The sequence below is a fragment of the Euprymna scolopes genome, chromosome 23 (genome assembly GCF_053919585.1).
Source record: "Euprymna scolopes isolate OS-2025 chromosome 23, ASM5391958v1, whole genome shotgun sequence".
Taxonomy (NCBI): Eukaryota; Metazoa; Mollusca; class Cephalopoda; order Sepiida; family Sepiolidae; genus Euprymna; species Euprymna scolopes.
Window position 1 is genome coordinate 67,452,205 of NC_136504.1, and position 21,339 is coordinate 67,473,543.

Here is a 21,339-nt window from a genome sequence, read left to right on the forward strand (position 1 = left end):
TCCTTCCTTTTTCTCCTTTTTTTTTTTTTTTTTAAATAAAATGGTAGTTAATCATTCTTTCGAACGTTTTACATAGGCAGCTTGTGAGAGCTATTGGTCTGTAGTTTTCTGGGTTTGATGTATCTTTTCCCAGTTTGGGTATTGGTATTATTGTTGCATTTTTCCATGAAGTTGGGAAATCTTTTGTTTCCCATATTTTATTATAAATTTTGAGATGGAGTTTTAATGATTCAGGCGGAATTTCTTTAAGGAAGCTGTAGTGCACTTCATCTGGTCCTACAGCTGAGTTATGGGATTTTTCTATGGCGGTTTCTAGTTCATTGAGTGAGAAGATTTCATTGTAAGGCTCTTGGTTTTTGGAGTTGAAGTTTATTTTGTACTTTTCTTCATGTTTCTTAAGTATTTGGAATTGTCTATTGTAATGTTTTGATGATGAGTTTTCGGCAAAGGTTTAGCTAGTGTGTTAGCAATATCTTTTTTATCAGTTATTTTCTGTTTATTTGTGAGAAGGTGTTTGATTGGATTCGGATTATATTTTCCAGTTATTTTCCTAATCAATTCCCAGATGGTTTTGGGTTTAGTGGTGATGTTGATTTTGTTGACAAATTCTTGCCAGCAGGATCTTTTGGATTCTTTAATTGTTTTTCGAGTTTTAGCTCTTTGGTGTTTATATTCTATTAAGTTGTTGGTTGTGGGTTGTTTTTTAAATTTTCTTAAGGCTGCCTTTCTGTCTAATGGCCGTTTTACATTCTGGATTGAACCATGGTTTGTTTTTTTTTTCCAGGAGGAGAATTTTTGGGTATGCATTTTTTGTTATGAGTACTTCCATGAATTCTTCTATTGTTTGGATTTGATGTTCTGTTAGTTTTAGTGAACAAAGTTCTTTAAATTCAGTCCAGTTGGCTTTGTTTGTATTCCACCTGGGTATGTGGTTTTGGATGGAGTTACTGCAATTGATTATAATAGGGAAGTGATCACTTCCACAGGGTTCTTCGTAAGTGCTCCATGAAGCTTGATGGATCACACATGGTAAGATCAATGGCACTAGTTGATCCATTTGTTGGATTTAAGTATGTGGGATTTTTTTTGATTGAGAAGGCATAAGTTATTTTTGTTAATCAATTGTTCAATTTTGTTTCCTTTTGAGTTTGTGACTTCACATCCCCATAATGTACTGTGGCAGTTAAAGTCTCTTAGGAGAATGAATGGTGAAGGTAGTTGTTTTATTAAATTTTCTAGTTCATTTTCATTTATTGCTTCATGATGAGAGAGGTATATTGAGCAGATTGTGATTGTTTTGTGTAATGTAACTTGAGTTGTAATTGCTTGGAGATTTGTTTTGACAGAGAAATTGCTTTGAGGTATGTTATTCCTTACAAAAATTGAGGTGCCTCCATTAGCACGAAGGCCTGTGTTATGGAAATAGTTGAATTGTTCATAGTTCGGTGTTTTAAAATGGTTATTGTTTTGTAGGAAGGTTTCTTGTAAGCAGACAATAGCTGGGTTGAAAAGTGAGATAAGTATAAGAAGTTCATTATAGTTAGTTCTTATTCCACGACAATTCCATTGCATAATTTGTTGTTTTATTTCTATCCATGAGGTTGTTTAGTTCTCCTCTATTTCCATCTCTTTAGAAGTAGAGGGTTTATCTTTTGTCGGAGTTTGTCTTTGGTGAAGTGTTTTGCTGGTTTCTTTTTTTGTTTGGATCTGGACGTCGATCTGGATCTTGCTTGAGATGTTGCTGTTTTGGCTTCTTATTCAATTTTCCCCTCTTGATTACTTGTGTTTGGTTTCTTTTTTTTTATCTAGGGTGTTTTCGGTTTCCATTTTTTCTAGAATTTGGAATCTATTTTGAGTGTCTATTGTTTGGTTTTCTTCTTTTCTGGAACGTTCTTTATTTGCTGTTTTATCATTGCTTATGTTTTTATTAATTTCTGGTGGTTGTTTTGTTGGTTTCTGCAATAATTTTTTTTAGTGGTTCTGTTGTGGATGGAATATTATTTTCTTTGAATTTGTTATTTCTATTTTGTTTCCCAGATTTGAGTATTTTTCTTTTAGGCTATTTTGAAATTCTGGCCATTCTTTAACATTTAATGTAATCAGTTTGTTTATCAGTTCCCTATATTAATCATGTATTTCATTACGTTGGTATGCATAAATGAGGTGAAATGCGCTAACTGCGAAGAAGATCACCCGATCTTCTCTAAAATATGCAAAACATATAAAAAAGAAAGAGAAATTATAGAAGTAAAGTACAAAAAAAACACAACCTTTCCAGAAGCCAGAAAAATAGTTGAGACGTACATGAAAGACAACACATATGCTGAGACAACAAAAAAGACAACTAAACCATACCAACGGTTCATAACTTCGAATTACTCCTTTCGAAGTGTTTAGTGTTTTATGGGGAAAGACTTTGCACTTGTACTCATGGAAGTTCTTCATTTTGAGTAGAGATTGAGCATCTCTAAGATTAGTTATCTCAACTAGTAGATTTCCATCTTTTGTTTTTTTGATCATTTTTGGTTTACTTTTTGTGGATAATGTCTTTTCTATTAGAAAAGGTGATAAATTTCCAATTTTTTTTATTTTCGATTAATTCAATAACCAAGAATCGAGGGAAGTTTCCTTCATCTATAGTTGGAACGGTTTTTCTAGTTTTGAATTTTTGTTCTTCATCTGAGCTTGAGGTCAGAGTCAGAAGAATGGTTTCTTTTAAGGGTTTTGAGGGGGATGCTTTTTTTTTTTTTTCATCAGCCATGGATTTTGGGATTTATTTTTCATCAACCACGCTCTCTACCCACCTCTGAGTCCTAAATTGGAGCATAGTAAGGGGGAAACCCATTCACCTTGACCATGTTGGGGCTACATGGAGGATATACTCTTTTGGTAAGGAGTTCTTAAGCACTATATTTTCTGTTCAATATGTCCTCAAAAATACATTTGTTCAGATGGAGTGTTGAGTTCTGGTCTTTCCAATTGATTGACCACCGCCTTCTAGCACTTACTTGATTTGCCTATTTTTTGTAGTGGGGGAAGAAGGAAAAAAAAAAAAAAAAAAGATGGGAGTACCTTTAAGTTTCATTCTTTGTTGTGGTAGTTGGTACTTTGAGTGTAAGTGCTAGGGCTTGGCGTGACTGACTGATTGGTCGGATCGGGCCTCTCCGACCGCCTGTCTAGTCGAAGTAAGGGCCGAAGTAATGTGTTGCAGTGCCTAGACCTTTATGCACCCAGGTCTAAGTTAGGTCAATCACCAGGGTCTCGTCCTAAAGCATTACGGGTAGCAACCCACGGCTAACTGGTTGCCTCATTGAAGGATTTTTACCCACTGCAGGGAAGCAGTCGGCTTATTCTAGTGCCCTACCAACAAGGCAAAAAAAAAAAAAAAAAAAATAGGGAGGGGGGGGGGTTGAGAAGTAGGGAAGGAAAAGGAAAGGAGGGGGGAAGGGGGTTGTTTTGTTTTTGTAGAACATAATTAAGTTTTACAAAAGAGAATAGAAAACAAAAACAGAAAATCGATGTAGGTGCATTGCATCTCAGGAAGCCAATAAACAGCCTGATCTGGTAGCACCAGGGTAATCTGGGTTCTGTTCATCATAGATACTGGTTATTTGGCTCACACTATAAATGATGAAATCCAGATTCTTATATAACTGACCTTTTTTCATATAACTTCAGGAATACTTAATACAATACAAAGTAGTAGGATGCAGATAAGACTTCAGCCTATCCTTATGCTGTCAAGTGGAAGTATAGTCTTATGGCCTTGCTTATTAATAATTTAGCTTTTTCCATCCAATATTTTGGATTAGCAATAACTAGGTCTGTCCATAAATCTTTCATTGCTTTCATGTATTGCTATTGAATGCCTCAAATCAAAACAGATTTCTAACAATCCAATCTAAACATAACATGGATCAGCAAAAAGAGCTCAGTATTCACACATTTTCTTTGAGGAGTGACAATATTAAGCTACGAGAATTAGTTTAATATATTTGGTAGAGTAGGAGATAAAAATAATAACCAGATTGACTTCTGAACATGTAAAAATAGATGGCATGAGATCAATGATCTTTAAAGAATTGAAAGTGAACAAATTGAAGAGACTTACCCAGCAATATGACTGGCAGTTTCAATAGTGTTTGATAGAGACACTGTAGCAACACGACTCATTCCAGAACCATCTTCACCCAAATCAAAAATCTACAATAAACGGTTTTAATTTAATTATATGCAAAAAAAAAAGGAAAAAGAAAAAAAGAAATCAAGATAAAAGTTGAAGATAGAAAGAAAAAAAAGGTAGCTTTCACATTTAGCTAAGAATCATTTTATTTTTTTTTATTTAACTAATTAAAAATAAAGAAAAACAGAAATTTACTGATTTTCTTTTAAAAGTTTCAGATAATATTTGAAAACATTTAAATTTTGTTCATTTTAAGTTATTTAAACTAAACCTAATCGTGGCAAAAAGTTAAAAGTTAATTAAACACTCAACATTAATGCAAGGGCAGCATTTTTGCTGCACCATCAGCATTAATGCTACTCAATTAGCAAACAATGAACTACCTACATAAAATTTATCAAGAAACTTGTAAGATTTAACAAGATGGATTCATGTTTGTAGTTGTATCAATGCAGTTTTTATAAGTTAACCATTAAGTGAAATTCTTACCTGGATGGTTCCTTTTTCAGAGCGTGTGTATAAAATATTACGAGATTGATCAATACTGATCTGCAAGAGGGGATCTGAAAATAATAAAATATTTTATGGTATTTCTATATTTAATAAATATAGCCAACATTCCTGATGTTGTCTGTTAAATAAGAATGCACAAAGTACTCCTACTTGACAAGTTTTTTGTAACCATTTTTATTCTTAATTTTTATAATTTTCAATTTTAATTAGGTTAGGGGAAATAATTTTCAAACTACAAAACTATTTCCACTGATTTCTTAAATGAAAGAACATTCTTTCTGACAGTAATTTAATAATTATTCAGATTATTCGAACCACTGTTCTCATCTTTATTATTTTCACAACATTTTGGTTAATATGAACTCCAGGTATGTCTTGTTAAACTCTGGAATCTTTCTGCTGAACTCTGAAAATTTTAAAAGAACCTTTTATTTAATCCACAGGAGTAGCATGTTCTAATCTGTCAGTCATGACTGGGTAAAAATCTTAAGTAATTCACAATTGTATTCTTGATAATGCTCGTACTGATGATTGAACCGGTGAAAAAACAAAGTCAATAATAGGATCGCTTGGTATAAATAAAAGAAACAAAATGTACATGTACCTACATACATAACTGTTTTATTGTTTATTATTGTTATTATCATTATTTTCTTCGATATGTGCACGTCCCAACAATATGTCAGACGTAGCCTTTGAACATTGAACGACATGCGCAAAGCCATTGCTCGTAACAAGAGCTGTTTAATTATCAAACGTATTTTCCTTTAACTGTATTGAGCAGATAATTGGGCCTCACATCAGTGAGGGGGGCCGATACGCGAACAAGCCGCAGAGAGAAAGGCCCCGAAACGGTGCATATTCTCTCCTGATGACCTAATATTATCTATAAGACGAAATACCCCCCAAATATGACTATATAAAGTTTTAAAAGACATGCTATGAAATACTCCCCCCAAAAGCACCATCCTATAAAACTCAGACGAGGAAAGCCCTATGAAGGCGCTTTATCTCTCCCTTGACATTGACTTTATCAAAAAAGAAAACAGCTAACACACATCAGTATATACAATCCTATAAGGTAAGCTGTTTCTCTCAAATACAACATCTTCTGTTGTTCGCTTGCTTCATAGCGAGTTTCTACTACTGTTCCGGTAGTAATTTTTATCCTCATAACTTTCTCAGCTGAGCAGCTACAGAGTCGAAATTTGGTTACCAGATATATCAAGATAAGTAGCACAAAGTTATACAAGTGAAGATGTCAGCAGGATGCAGTCTAAGAACATACAGAGTACCCTGCCCTGTTCTATCCAAGTCAAAAGAACTTCAGAGAATAAAAATTTCATTGCATCATAATTCATAGCTTAGGTATCAAAGCAGTCTAACTAACATCTCTTGATATATATCTCTCTGATTACTATGACCATATTTTTCATTGTCTTGAAGCTAATAAATCCTTCATTGAAATGAAGCCTTGTGTGTTGTGTGAATTGATTAGACAAGGGATGCCAGATGTGGTGTGTATTATAGATTATATATATTTTACAAAACAATATAACATAAATCCATAACTTCCTCATCTGACCAGTTGAAATTTAACTTACGAATACATTTTGCGACATAGCATAGAGTGGTGTAGGTGAAGATGTTGGCAGTGATCAGAACATAATTCAAGAAGAGCATGTAGTGTAGACTGACCAGTTCTATCTAAACTACTAGGACAAACTTCAGAGATGAAAAATTTCATAGCATCATAATTTAATACAGCTTCCATATCCAACATCTAAATAACGTATAGTAAAAAGAAAAAATAAACTATATTGAAGCATCAATATATTTTAGAGCAGTACAGCTTTCATGGGAATGAGATTGAGTAGAAAGAGTATGGATCCTGTCCACCTCTCTTTCTCACCAGAAAAAGTGGGAGACGGGTTTAATATTTATGTACAACTGAATTATGCACGCTCAATGTATAACAACTGCTCCTGATGCTTCTCTAGGTACATCATTTAAGCAAACTGTGACAACGGACAACCACCGACAAAAATTAATTAGACTTTCTTAAAGCCTGGGAAAAAATAAGCAACTATCAATATTAATTTAGATGGATTTTGTTTTTTTCGTTATAAATCTTTGTAAAAAAAAAAAATAAATAAATAAAAAATAAAATCAACAAATTTTTTTTTCTTAGACTTAGAAGAAATATTAAAGAATTTTTTCAGGTTTAAGAGGGAATATTGAAAACAGTCGAGAGTTTATTTTTGGCAAAACCTCAAAAGATATTGCTAAAATAAACTCCCAATTTTTTAAGCCTAGAAAAACAGAAAATAATCTTTAACACAACAAAACTGCATAAAATAAAATTGATTTTAATTTGGTTGGACAGATTTTTTTTTTTCTGTTAAAATCTAGAAAGATTTAAAAAAAAAAAAAAAAAAAAAACTTTGCCAGTTTGTTTTAAAGTTTTTTTCATTTGTTTTTTTTTAGATTTAGGGGAAAAAATATGAGTCAAATGTAAATAGAAAAAAAGGTTCCCTTAAGTTAAAAAGAAAAAGATATTTGCTTACTTTTTTAAAATCATGTTTTTTTTATAGTGTTGTTTAATTGTAAAAGTTAAAAAAAAAAAAAAGAAATGACAATAATCAGGTCTACCCTCCTAAGATTTATCTTCCTTCTGAAATAGGAAAAGTTTATATTGCTAACCGCCTGAGACACTTCTATTAGAAAATGCTGACGGGGCTGCCTAGGTACTATTTGTAACCCAGAGTGCACTACACCTAGTGTGCTGAAACTACTTTTTTTTTTTACATTTGACTCTTTCTTTTAATTTTTCCCTTAAATATTTATTCAATGTTTTTTTTTTTTCATTAAAAATCTTTTTAGATTAAAAAAAAAAAAAAAAAAAAAAAATCATACTAGCCTGTCTAAATTAAAATCAATAGTTATTTTTTCAGACTTACAAAAATTGATTTTATTTTTGTCAGATATCTTTTGGGGTTTTTAGAATAAGTAGTTGTCCATTGTTACAGTTTGCAAAAAATGACATGCTTAGAGAAGCAGAAGGAGCAGTTGTTATACATTAGTCATGACTAATATCGATATTTCCTTAACTATGAATTGTTAACAAAATCATCAGCATGGGAGGGAGAGAGGGAGGGATGAAATCCTATATTTAAAAGGATCAAAGTTTCAAAGTTTAATTAGCAACAGAAATCTTACTTTAAATAGTTTATGTCACATTGGCCAACCAATCAAACAAACTTCCCATATATAAGATGAAAGGTGAGAATCTAAGAACAAACCTTGTCAATTATACCTAATGACTCAGAAAAACATATACTAAGCTCTCAAATCCTATTATCCAAATAGATGTAACAGAACAGAAAATAAATTACCTTCTTCCGTGAGTGAAATGTTAATAAAACTTGGCACCAAGTAAGAGAGATAACTGTTTGAATGGTTGATCTTTTTACACTGTCTTCCAAACCAACCCTTTTGACCCTGGAAAGAAAAATAAACATTCTCATTTCAATTTCACTTTCAAAACAGAAAAATAGGCACATGTAGAATGTTTTTCAATGGATACATTAAAATGAGAAACTCTTAAGGTGAATTCTATAGCTCTGATACATTCTTTGTGGATCAGAAAGAGTAGTTTCAAATGTGTTACTAACCGAACTGTGTGCATCTTGGTTTTCATTGCCAGCAAAAGCTTGTAACTATATATGAAATAAGTGTGACAGTTTAAATAGTTGTCAACTTTGTATAGGATGTTGCTATTTTTCTTAACACCAGTTAGGCACATGGAATTAATTTATGAATCATCAAGATGTGAAAATCTGATATGTAACTTGCATTGTGACTGTATTTTCCATCAGTTTTATATATTTTGTTCTATTTATGGTGTAAAAAATGACTTAGAAGCATTCATGTCTGTGTATTTTATAAAGTCCAGTTACTTAATAGAAATGCCCAAAATGGCGACACACATCTGATTTTATGCTCAACCTGATGAATCGCCCGCTTAAGACACTTTATCAAATCTCCAATACTAACGATTACTACGATACTATCCCATTGATTACCGTACATGCAATAACCCTTATCCCTGAGTGGCTTCCGGGCCTTGATAAGTGGTGACTTCCATGTAAAAAAAACGTCACACAAAAGTAATGCAAATTAGCTTGGGCTGCATAAAAGCAAACCGTCCAAAGAAGGCAAGCAATGCATACTACTGAGTTGAGGCTTATTTATCTAAGAAAAAAAGAAAGATTAATACATACAGTAGAGCTGTGAGTGGCTAATGGAAAATAAAATCTAAAATAAATATGAATTTTCAAACCATCAGGACATCGGGTATCAGTGTTGAAAATTGGATGGATTCTACTATTTTTGAATTACAAAACACTCTTGCTTTTCATTGGCTGGTACAGCAAGTAAAATAAGAGTTAATTCCCTTTGCAATCACTTCTACTAAAATAATGTAAACAACCATGAATAACTTTGGATAGATTTTGGAGAATCTAAGAAATGCACTGAAAAAATTACACATTTTTTCAAATAGAAAGAGGGAGGGGGAATTCCACAAATTTGCTGAGGTCACCAGTCCTTCTTTCATGTAAATAATTACTAGTCCGAAGACATTTAATTTTGAACAAAAGGTAAATGAAAGAATTTCTAAATATTTGCAAAAGAAATTCCATTTGGGGGCATTTTCAGCTGGAGATAAATCAGTTTTCCAAAATTTTGACCAAGACAATCTTCTGCATTCAGAGAGATATACATTTTTTTTTTTTTAAAGTAAGGAATTCAATTTAAGAAAATCAGAAGATTAGGAAATAACAAACAAAAATATAAGTTCTTTCAGATTCTAAAACTAAAAATATACAATTGTAAATAAGGTTATAAATTTCATTAAAAAAAAAAAAATGTTTGATGTTCAGATACATATTAGCAAAAATTTTCTCCCTACATTTAATAGTTGTAAATGCATAGTTGTACAACAAATTGTTTTTGATTTGTTCAATTTGATACAGTAGCTACAAATAGAAAAATGTTTAATTTACTTCAATAAAAAAAAAATATCTGTAAATTATTAATTCTGGAGGGAGTAAAAGATTTTTTTTGGATAAAAATAAAGCAAAATCTACTACATACCTGAACTGGCTATCCATCATGTAAGCAAGAACAAAACTGTCAAATATTTTCAGACTTTCTTAATTAAAAAAGTTTGTAAAAATTTGAAATAAATTTTTTAAAAATGAAAAATTTTCTAAATTCCTTACTTGGTAAGCCAACTCATAAAGACAGCTGTCTTTGCCAGCCATAAAAATGCGTCCATTGTTCATACCAACAATGCTGATAATCGATAAATTGTCAGAAGGTAGAGTGAAAAGTGGCTCAGTTATGAGATGCATCTCACTTGAACTTAATCGGCTTGACTCGTCACCAATGGGAACTGCTGCAAGGAATAAGTAAAAAAAAAAAAAAAAAAATTAAAAAATCCCATTATTTTTGCTATGATATCACCGTCAGTTTTTACAGCAAATCTGTCAAGATTTGTGATTCTCGTTACCTACTACTAGACAACTCGTGACCTGTTAGGTCAATGTTGGCACATTTTACAATGGTGTATCTAATAACCTGAACAAATTGTAAAAGCATATTTATTTGTTGGTATTTTATGGAACATATTAAATTTGAAAATATTTTATCACTACTTATGAAACGTTATATTTAAAATATTTTACATTTCACAATCTTAAAAACTTTATAACAAAAATCAATAGACAAAACACTCACTTTAACATTTCCAATTTTCAAATGATTTCAGAATACATTGTGATATCATAATATACCCCCCACTATCTCTTCTGAATTATTTACATCATTCCAATTCTATTAACATCTTTCTTATCATTCAACCATTATTTAAAATATTCACCCTTCCTCCCATTCATGTACAGTTAAAGTATGAATGGTAACAGGATAAGATATACAAGATTCGTAGAGTTTTAGTAGTATGTAGATAGTAAATATTTACTAAGTGTACAGAGAATTTCTTTAAACACACAAAAAAAAAAAAAAAAAAAAAATGTCTGTAAATAAGATTATTTTAGGGGTTGAAAATAATTCCTATATACATAATTCTTTAAATTGAAAACTCAATAGTTTTGTGTCTGATTGAATTGTTGTGGTTTCCTAGATACAATGCAATGAAACTCCAGTGTTTATAAAATGGGGTTCATACAAACATTATTGGCTATATATATATATATATATATATATATATATATATATATACACACACACACACACACGTTTCAGTTGTGATTTGTTTCAAAATCCAGCATCATCAGCCTGGAGATATATAAATGCATCAAGTAATGATTAGAGATGGGCAATTTAGCGTTAAATTAAAAAATGAATACCCTTGATTAAAGAAGAAAATCAATAAAAATATGAAGAAACCGATAGTAAAATTTTAATAAAATTAATAAAAAATTTTTTTTCATTTATCACCCCTATATTATCATCAAAATGGGTAAATGTTATTTAAGTCAATAATACAACAGAATATTTTGAAATGATGTATACAGATAAAAAAGGTCCAAAGATCTTTGTTTATTTAACCAGCATATCAATCTTCTTTGGGTCATTTAATGCTGTATACAAGATTTAAATTTTTGATACTTCCAAAATCGATTTTCGCTGGGTATATTCGGCCAATGTTTTGGTATAATTTGTTATTTGATGGTTTTTATATTTTATGGTAAAGATTTGCTTGTTTTAAGAAATTTAGAAAGGTTTTATGGTTTTCTTTATTAAAGAGTTCTTTTAAGTTTGTGGCCTTGTTGTAGTGTTAACGAATTTGTGTTAGGTCATAGCAGTCAAGTAAAAGGTGTTTCACTGTATAAGGTTCGTGACATTCGGGAGATTCTTCACTTTTTAATAGATGGGAGTGAGTTATATATGTGTGTCCTATCCGGATATGTGATAAGACTACTTCTTTACGTGATTTTCTGGTATCTAGAAGGTTTTTTTTTAAGTCTGGGGGTAATTTAGAAGAGCTTGTTGTTTTGGTAACTGCTCCAGTTTTCTTGCCATTTCTTTGTGATAAAAATGTTTATTGAAGGTTTGTAGTCCACACATAGGACCTTTATGTGGCTACTTTTCCGTTTTAAGGAATTTTTGGTTGCCATGTTAGCTTTTTCATTTCCATGGAAACCATAGTGACTAGGAATCCAATAAAAGAAGAAAGTTTTGTGTTGCATGATAGAATGGGTCTTTTGAAACAGTTTGATGAGTAGGAGATTGTTTAATTTTTGATTTTTTATTGCTTCTAATACTGATAATGAGTCTACAAATATTATGAACTTCTTGGAGTTTTGGTTGTTGCTAATATCTAGAGCCAGGTTTATGGCTGTAATTTCTGCACTATAGATAGAGGAGTTATTTGGTAACCTTTTCTGCTGAATAGTGTTTTCTGAAATAGCGACACATCCCACTTTGTTTTGATCTTTGGAACCATCCATGTAAATATGTGTCCAATTTGGGTAAGAATCCAGAATATTGTTTAGTTTTTCTCTATAGGGCAAGTATTGGATTTAGAATATATTGTCAGGCCTAGTATGACTAGGTTGATTTAACAGCCAGGGTGGGAGTTCTATGAGATTTTCCTCCTGGATGCTGGTTTGATCTATGGAGTTGTCTTAATCGTTTTATTGTTTCTTTCATGTACAGACTAAAGGGTTTAATTGCATTTTCTTTTTTTTTCTTTTTTTTTTTTTAATAGATGTGTGTAGTTGGGATTGAAAGTGCATTGATAGGCAGAATTTTTGGGATTTGATTTTAGTTTTATATAATATTTTAAATCTAATTTTTCACATCTCAATTTTAGTGGGGGTTCATAGGCTTCAGCATATAAGCTTTCTATCGAGGAGGTTTTGAATGAACCCAAGGCAAGTCTTAATCCTGTGATGGATAGAATATAGAGTTTTAAGATAACTTTTTCTGGTTAAACCATATATGAAGCTTCCATAATCTAATTTGGTTCTTATCAGGGTTCTATATAATTTTAAGAGTGATGAGCAGTCTGATCCCCACTCAGTATTTGCTATAACCCTTAATAGTTGTATAGTTTTGAAACATTTTTGTTTTAAATATTTCAAGTGAGGGATGAAGGAGAGTTTTTTATCAAAAATATGTCCCAGAAATTTATGTTGATCAGCTATTTCGATTTTTATTCCTTTTAGATTGAGAACAGGGTCATTGTGCATTTTCCTATGATTACAGAAATGGACATATTTAGTTTTGGTTGTTGAAAATTTAAAGCCATTTTCTGTCATCCATTGTGTTAGTTTGTTTATGCACATTTGTAGTTGGTGTTCTGAGGTATGAATATTTTTTGATCTATGGCAGATTACAAGGTCGTCCACATATAAGGAGCCATTTATTTCATTGTTCAGACAATTTACAATATTATTAATTTTTATATTAAAGAGCGTAACTGATAAAATACATCCTTGTGGGACTCCTTCCTATATTTTTGTGTCTGATAGGGTTGGTCCGATTATTACTTTAAAACTCCTATCAAATAGAAAATCTTTTATCAGTATGGGTAGTCTGCCCTTTAATCCAAGGTTGTAAAGATCTTTTATTATACTCTGTCACCATGTTGTATAATAAGCCTTTTCTAAATAAAAAAAGATAGCTATTGCATGTTCTTTTTTAATGAACGCTTCTTTGATAAAACGTCTCCAATTGGACTATGTTGACCATTGTTCCTTTTGTTTCTAAAACCACTTTGTATATTGGCAACTGAGTCGTTGGTTTCCAGATACCAGTTCAGACGTTTATTTATCATTCTTTCAAATGTTTTGCAGAAACAACTTGTCAATGCAATTAGTCTAAAATTTTGTGGATCGGAATCGTCTTTCTCTGGCTTAGGGATGGGAATTTTGTTCAGCTCTGCTTCATTTATTGGATCCTGGAATGGCTTGTAGATAGTGCAGATATTTATAATTCTGTGTAGTATAGCTGCTGCAACAATGGGTTGAATATTAGTTTTTAGATCTATTTCTATCATATTATTTCTAATAAATATAGATACTCCTCCAGAGGCTCTCTGTTGGGTAATGTGGATGTGATTGTATTGTTTGTAATTTTTTATATTTATTTTATCTTCAGCTTTTAAAAAGGTTTCTTGCAGACATATGATGGCTGGTTGATGGTTTGTTATAAGAAGTAATAAGTCATTTATGTTGGGTTTTTCGGCAGTTTCATAGGATGATTTTTTGGGTTATGATTAGATTTTATGTATTTGTTTTTAATTTTTGTTAGTTGTTGGTGTCTGATCTTCGATATTCCATGTCCATTTCCTCAAATCTGTTTTGGATCGAGTCTCTTGGCCTGGAAGATGAACAGGGTCTGTTTATTTTGGTTTTAACTTTGTTGGTTAGTGGTTTGTTTCCTTTTTCTTCATGGGCACTTTTTGGTGTCTTTTTTTTTTCGGTGAGAGCGGTTGTTTCTGTGGGTGTTGTAGCACTTTGGGGTTTTGTGGGTCTTTTGAGTTGAGTTTTGGTTTGGGAGTTTTGTAATCTTTATTTTGGGTGTTGATTTGTTTTATAGGTTTTTTTTTTTTTTTAACTCTTTCATTAGTTCCTAATTTCATAATGTTTTTTGGTTTGATGAAGTTGCTTTTGTTGTTTGGTTATTTGGTCCGGTCGTATGCTGTATTTTTTCATTTTTTGTTATTTCAGAGTATTTTGTATTTTTGGCTAGGTTATGAGCTTCTTGGAAGGTTATATTTTTGGTATATTCTATTTTAATAATTTCTTTTTCTTTCTTCCCTTTGTCGCATTCTTTTGAGTTTTCACTATGGCCTTTTTGGCAGCCAGTAAGTGTTGGAAGGAGGGGGGGGGTCATTCGCCCCAACACAAGGATACAGGAGAAGTATACTCTTCCTGCTGATGGACTCAAGCACCCGTGTTTCCTTTGTTTTTTCTAGTAGCCTCATTTCTAGAAAAGATGTTAGTTTTCCAGCCATGATTTATCCATTCTTCAGCAAATCGATTGACTCTTCAGCCACCACTTACTAAATCAGTTTATTGCCTAATCTGGGGAGCGTGAGCGTATTTTCTTGTTGTGTTTGTCTAATTTAGTGCTAGTCATGACCAACCGCTTGATTGGATCGAGCCTATTCAACCGCCTGTCTTAGCCCAAGTAAGGGCCAAAGTGGCGTGTTGCATCTCATGTCCTAATAGGACCTTGGACATGATCTGCTCAACCACCAGGATATCCTGTCCTTAGGCATTACGGGTTGCCACCCACAACCAACAGGTGGCCCCGTTGAAGGATTTTTACTCTCTGCAGAGGGGTAGTCAGTGTATATTTATGTCCCACCGACAGGGCCACCAAAGATCTTTGAATGTCTAATTTAGAAAACTATTTTTTTTTAATTCCAATATATGATGTTATTCATTTGTAGTTTTATTGTTCTATTTTTTCTAGATATATGTCAATATTAACAGTAATTAAAGTGACTTAATACAAAAAGATTTTAAAATATTTTTTTTCAAAATGATTAATTCTCAAGGGGAAGTAATTAAAATGAAGCTAAATAGGAAAAAAAAAAAAATAAAGACATCATGAAGAGTTTAAAAAGGGAAGGTTGACTTATTAAACAAAATTTGTACAAGACAAATGTGTAAAACTAATAGAAGATAGCTCTACAAATTCAACTAATTTTATTTTATAAAATGAAATATTTTTTATTGAAAAATATGGTTACAAATAACTATTAAACATGAATAATCTTACTTATATAATATGAAAATCCTTACATTTCATAGTTTTTTAACCAAAGGAAAAAAACTTAAAATCAATGAAGACAGCAAATATTCTTAAAATTACAAAACAAAAAATAAATGAATAAAAAGGGGGAGAATTGTTTTTTCCTTACAGAATATTAACAAAATGGCTTAACATACCAGAAGAAGAATCATTAAAGCGAACTCCAAGAAGCACAATTTCAACAGATGTTGCAAGAACCAAGATATATTTTATAGAAGACTGGAAAACATCTGAAATAAGAGAAAATTGTCAATAATATATAAAACTATATACATACATACTAAAGATCTGCAATATTTTGGTTTCACTTGTATTCTGAAAACCAAATTTTTTTGTTGTTTTTTAAATCCAAAGCCATTCATTTTTTTATAAACTTATCTTATTGTAATAGCCATTCTTTTTATTCAAGTAAATTGAATAAAATAAAAAAGGCCATTACAATAAGATAAATATTGTATGAAATCAGAAAAACTTCAGTTAATGTCATTAAATTAATATTTATAGAATTTTTTTAAAAAAAAAAATCCAACTTTCTTTTTCTTTGTATTAATTCTGAATTATGATGGGTTCTGCAAATTTTCTAAAATCAATACATAATATAAACCAGAAAAAAAAAAAAAAACATCTAAACACTTGTACACTAAAAAATTTAATAATTATTTTCTTTTACAAATGTTTTATCTTAGGGAGAAGGAATTGATTTATTACTCGTTGCCTAAATGGGTCAGGGGTGACAACATCCTTGACAACCTCATGGAGTAGGAAGATGATTTTAACAATTTAATTAGAAACTTTAGCTTAAATCACACAAGTTATCTCCTTAAGGTTCTAGAAATTCATTACATAAAAAAAGTATATCAGCATCAGTGTTTCAGTTCATTCTAAATTGTTTAAATGAATATAAAATGGTGTAAAATGGGCAAGTCATAAAGGAATTTACCAGGTTTAGGCGTGACCAAAGCAGCACACAAGATAGTTTCATCTACTCCATCGTAGTAGACGACATCTTGCCTAAAAAAAAAAACAAAAACAAAAATGAAACAACTTACAAAAATAATCACAATCTAATTATAAGTTTCGTGCATAGATAAAAAGCATAAATGTTGAACAAGAAAACAATACTATTTAAATTATATCATTAAAAATGTTAATGAAATTATTATTTCAAATTATATAATTAAAAATGTTAATAATGAAATTATAGCACTTCAATATTAACCAGTTGACTCAATTTCAATTATTCTAAAAAAAGCCAGGTTCCCAGAAATTCTCCATCAGTTGATATGTAAATATAGATATTCAGTTTTTATACATGCACTAGTAGTATTCATAATCTGGTGTTGCTCAGTAAAATTGAGCAACCTAAGAAACAAAGAAAAAACACTTCTCCACTTTTGGGACGAGATTTTGTAATTGATAAATGGAGTTTTCAGACCAAAAAAACAATGGTTTCAACCGATTTGTTTGTCAATTCTAATAAGTTACAATGGTAGCTTCCAAATTATACAGTCGGAATTACCTGAATATTATTGAATTCTTAAAGAGAAAAATAAAAAAAAAAAACTTTAATCGTGGTAGCAGGTGAAAAATTGCTGCCACCTTGTTTAAATCTAGACAGAAAATTACCTCCCTTTTAAACTTTCCTGTATTTTATGATAATTTTCATCAAATTCTATTTTTTTTATTTTCTTTAATAAGTAATATTTTACTTTATTGCTTTCCGTAATTGTTGGATATAATCATCTTAAAAATACAATGAATATGTAGATACCATTGTTTTCATGTGAAATTCAGTAATATAATTATCGAAATTTTATCCCATTAGAAGTAGAAGCGCTAATAAAAAATATCTAACTAATAACTTCCCTCCCACCAAGGGATATAGAAACTTCCCTCCCACCAAGGGATATAGAAACTTCCCTCCCACCAAGGGATATAGAAACTTAAAGACAGTAATTCAACAAGAGTGTAATAAAAGTGAAAATTAATTTAAAAAATTGTGCACAAGAGTTTTTGTTTTTTTCAGTCAATGTGATTCTGTAAATATGTGTGAAAGAGAACAGAGAGCAATCTAAGATGAGATCATTTATATTTGAAATATTGTACCTATTTACAATGCCTCCCCACGGGACAGAGTTAGACACCGGAGTCGTTTTTTAACGTGGAGATATTTGAAATATTGTAACTATATAAGATTCTAAGCAAAATAATTTAGTACTTGTGTTTAGTGAAAGTATAAATGTTCAAAGAAAGGAGTTAAAATGAATGACTGTATTTATAACAGACTCGAAAAATGTCCAGTTTCAATACAGGAATGCATAAAATATATGGTGACTCATAAGTGAAAGAAAACCAGTATATTTTATGAATATATCTTATGTAGCATGTATTTGATATGTGAATATAGTATTTTAGAAATTACAACTAATAAATATTTAGGGTTTGCTTAAAGTAACGTATCATTTAATAAGTCCTGAGCATGACATATAGATGATGACTAATTCAATATAAAAAAGTACTAACCTTCAAATGGTACATGTCAAAATTTGAACCCAATTGGATTATTAGTTTATAAATTACACTAATTTTTGTAAAGCTATTGTTACCAAATTTTAAAACAAAAAACTGAATTTTGTGTTAATAAAACATTGCTTTGATAAGTGTTATTCAAGCTCTGCTTAGCCAGAAACAATGGTTAAGTGGTATACTTATTTTAAACACACAAATGCTGAATACTCAGATTACCAAAATTCAGTAGATGTTCTAGAAAAAAATAAAAGTCCAACTGGTTTTCAATGATCATAAATTGAAGTGGCATTGAATAGTAGAGGATTTGAAAATATCAGATGGCAGTGTATGAGAAAGTTGTGTTCAAAAAAAGGTGCCACATTTGCTCAGTCAATCAAAAGCAACATTGTGCAAACAATTCAGAAGATTGTTTTCAACACAACAGAAAGTTTTTACATCAATGGATGAAACCTGGATTCAGCACTTCATTCCAGAGTTAAATTGTCAGTTGAGTGGCCAGCTACAGATAAGTCACACAAAGCAACCAAAGATACAAACCAACAGGAAAAGTTTTGACATTTATATCTTGGAATATGCAAGGTATTTTATTCATTGATTATCTTGAGAAAAAAAAAACATTAATAGTAAATATTATTTAGTATTTTGTGTGCTTGGAAGAAGAAATTGTTAAAAAATACCAACTAGAAAAGGAAGAGAAAAAAAATGCTCTTTCACCAGGACAGTGAACCATGTCAAAAGTAAATTGTAACAATGGCAAAAATACTTGAATTGCACTTTGAATTGCTTCCACACCCACCCTATTCTCCAAATCTAGTTCCCATTGACTATTAGCTCTTTGCAGACCTCAAAAGAATGCTTCAGAGAAAAAGATTTGGCTTCAATGAAAAAATGATATTCAAAAACTGAAGCATATTTGAGGCCAAAGATTCTACAAAAACGGCATTAAATTGTTAGTGTTGTAATCCATGCATCATCCAAGGAGAATAAAATCAAATTTTACCTAAAGATTGTTTTATTAGACTTGAGACTTATTGAGTGATGTGTCAAGTTCATTCTGTCTACCTACTCACAGATATAAGAGTTGACAGTAAAATATATAAAAATTGTGTTAGTATTATCTCAGCAGAAATAGATTTTAAAGTTACCTATAAGCAAGCTATAAAACTTAAAATAACACTGGAAATTAACTCTGATGTTGAATTACTCTGATGTTTAGAGGAATTGGGATGAACTGTGGCCTTTCTCCACCAGCAAGGGATCCTGTACATTGCATCAATGTTTCAGTCTGTAAAAATTTGGTCTGATTGATTTTTGAACCTCTCATTCTCTTGCACATTTATTTTGTTTTAATATGAAGCTGACAAGTTTTGCATGCATCAGGAAATTAATGAGAACGAGAAAGAGAGAAAAAAGAGAAATCACTGTAAACCTTACCCATCTTCATATCTCCAAATGAAGATGTCACTGTCAACGGCAAGCCATGCACGTTCAATTTCAGGAAATAAACCCATGGCACAATGGCATTGCATATCTGGTATTAAAAAGTCAAGAAAATACAAACAAAAAAGGGGTATAAAATTTTTGAAAAATGCATTTAAAGAATGCTCTCTAGTTATTCCTGTGCATGTTCTTGGCCCAAACTTCCCACCATTTTGCATGTAAGTGCCAAGTCTTGTTATCAGTGTCAGGGATAAACATTTGGAATTCTGCAAGTTAACAAATAGCTGCAACCAGAGGTGGACATCATGTTGATCACACAATTCTGGGGCACAATCTGCTGAGCTCTCTGCAGAAGTTCAACTCATGCGACAAAAATCACCAGTTTCAAATTACCTATTTTGTTTTGAAATAAATTTTGAAATGTAATATTAAGCCTATTTTGTTCTTTGAGAATTTTACAAAACCAATTATAAAACCTGATTCAAAAAAGTGGTAATAAATAAAATAAACAATAAATAAATGTTACCATAGCCAATAACAGTTACTTTGCAACCTACCTGCATCATTTTTTTTTTTTTTTTTAAATGCTTTTTATTTCATCTCAAATAACTTTCTTTACAGCTTTTTATTTCCAACCAAGATGGTTGCCGTCTTGTCCACTTTTTTTTTTTGCTTGGTCAACCTAATTTTAAATTATCACATTGGGGGGGGGGGGGGGGATATAAAAATGAGAATTTCAGATCAGAATTCAGCAGCCTTCCAACTTTATTTAATAGACAATTTTGATAAAAGACAAAATCACTTTTTTTAAAAAAGGATACGTCCAAAATGTTCAACTAGTTCAGCTGGCAAAGGCACTCTCCTAATGTCACCGATTTCTGTGAAGATATCCATTCCAAGGCCAGAATTGAGGAAAATGGGATAATCATAGTCATTCAACCCACTAACACAAGGCATATCTGTCAATGGAAAAAAAATATTGTAAGCTTACAGAAAACAGATAAAAAACATTTTGCATATAACATGGAATTTATTTAGTTTTGATATCATGTTATGTTATGGATGTATAATGCAAGTCTTAAAGACATGTTTAAATCTGATAACCTCAGAGGAAGATCAAATATTCAAATATAAACAATATTGGGAAATGTGTGCAGAACAGGAGAATTTGTTGATAAGGTTATATTAAAATGGAACGGTTTTGGGTTAGTAGCAGGGATGCAGACTCCTATAATTCTAAAATAATAAACTAGATCCTTATTTTAAAGTCTTATAATAAGGCTGTCAATTCTTTGGAGATTAAAAAATTCCAACTTCTAATATTCTTAAGACTTCCAAAATCTCTGCAACCTGAGTTAGTAAATGTAGAACAGTTGAACTAGCAGGGGATGAGCAAAGAAAAGATAGGAGGAAGTGATTAGGATGGATTTGAGTGAAAGAATGAAAAAACTGGCTAGGAATAGGTTAGTTTGAAAGTCAATTTCTAAACAAATGTTGAATATGATGATGACCTGATAATCATTTTTTTTCTATACAACATATTTTTGTTTTGGCTTGTACAGGGTGACAATAAATAAACACCACTAATAATACTAGTAATAAAATTCCTAATCGTTTTTGCAATATTTGGTACAAAAATTTCACTCTCTGCCTGACTTTAAGTTCCAATCATGAATCTCCATTATTCTATTATATGCCTCAAATGTGCATACCTGGATACAATTAGCAAAATTGTCAATGGACATACTTCTTAGCATTGCCATGATTTGGGCTGTGATAGTTCTTCTTCTGTATTGCCCCATTAGTTGAAACTATTGTTC

General features: G+C 31.3%; 1 protein-coding gene across 3 annotated transcripts in view; it reads right to left on the bottom strand.

The window, feature by feature from the left end:
• Positions 1-21,339, bottom strand: part of LOC145245972 (nuclear pore complex protein Nup155-like) — a 141,041-nt gene that overhangs the window by 90,134 nt on the left and 29,568 nt on the right. For 2 of the 3 annotated variants that reach the window (XM_080107759.1, XM_080107760.1), the window contains exons 3-10: positions 20,341-20,478; positions 19,514-19,610; positions 16,491-16,561; positions 15,688-15,780; positions 9,982-10,157; positions 8,092-8,197; positions 4,673-4,746; positions 4,112-4,203 (exon numbers count right to left, since the gene is read on the bottom strand). In XM_080107759.1, coding sequence (XP_079963885.1) covers positions 4,112-4,203; positions 4,673-4,746; positions 8,092-8,197; positions 9,982-10,157; positions 15,688-15,780; positions 16,491-16,561; positions 19,514-19,610; positions 20,341-20,478 — 847 coding nt within the window. The remainder of the gene's footprint in view (positions 1-4,111; positions 4,204-4,672; positions 4,747-8,091; positions 8,198-9,981; positions 10,158-15,687; positions 15,781-16,490; positions 16,562-19,513; positions 19,611-20,340; positions 20,479-21,339) is intronic. The other variant, XM_080107761.1, reaches the window with a different exon arrangement.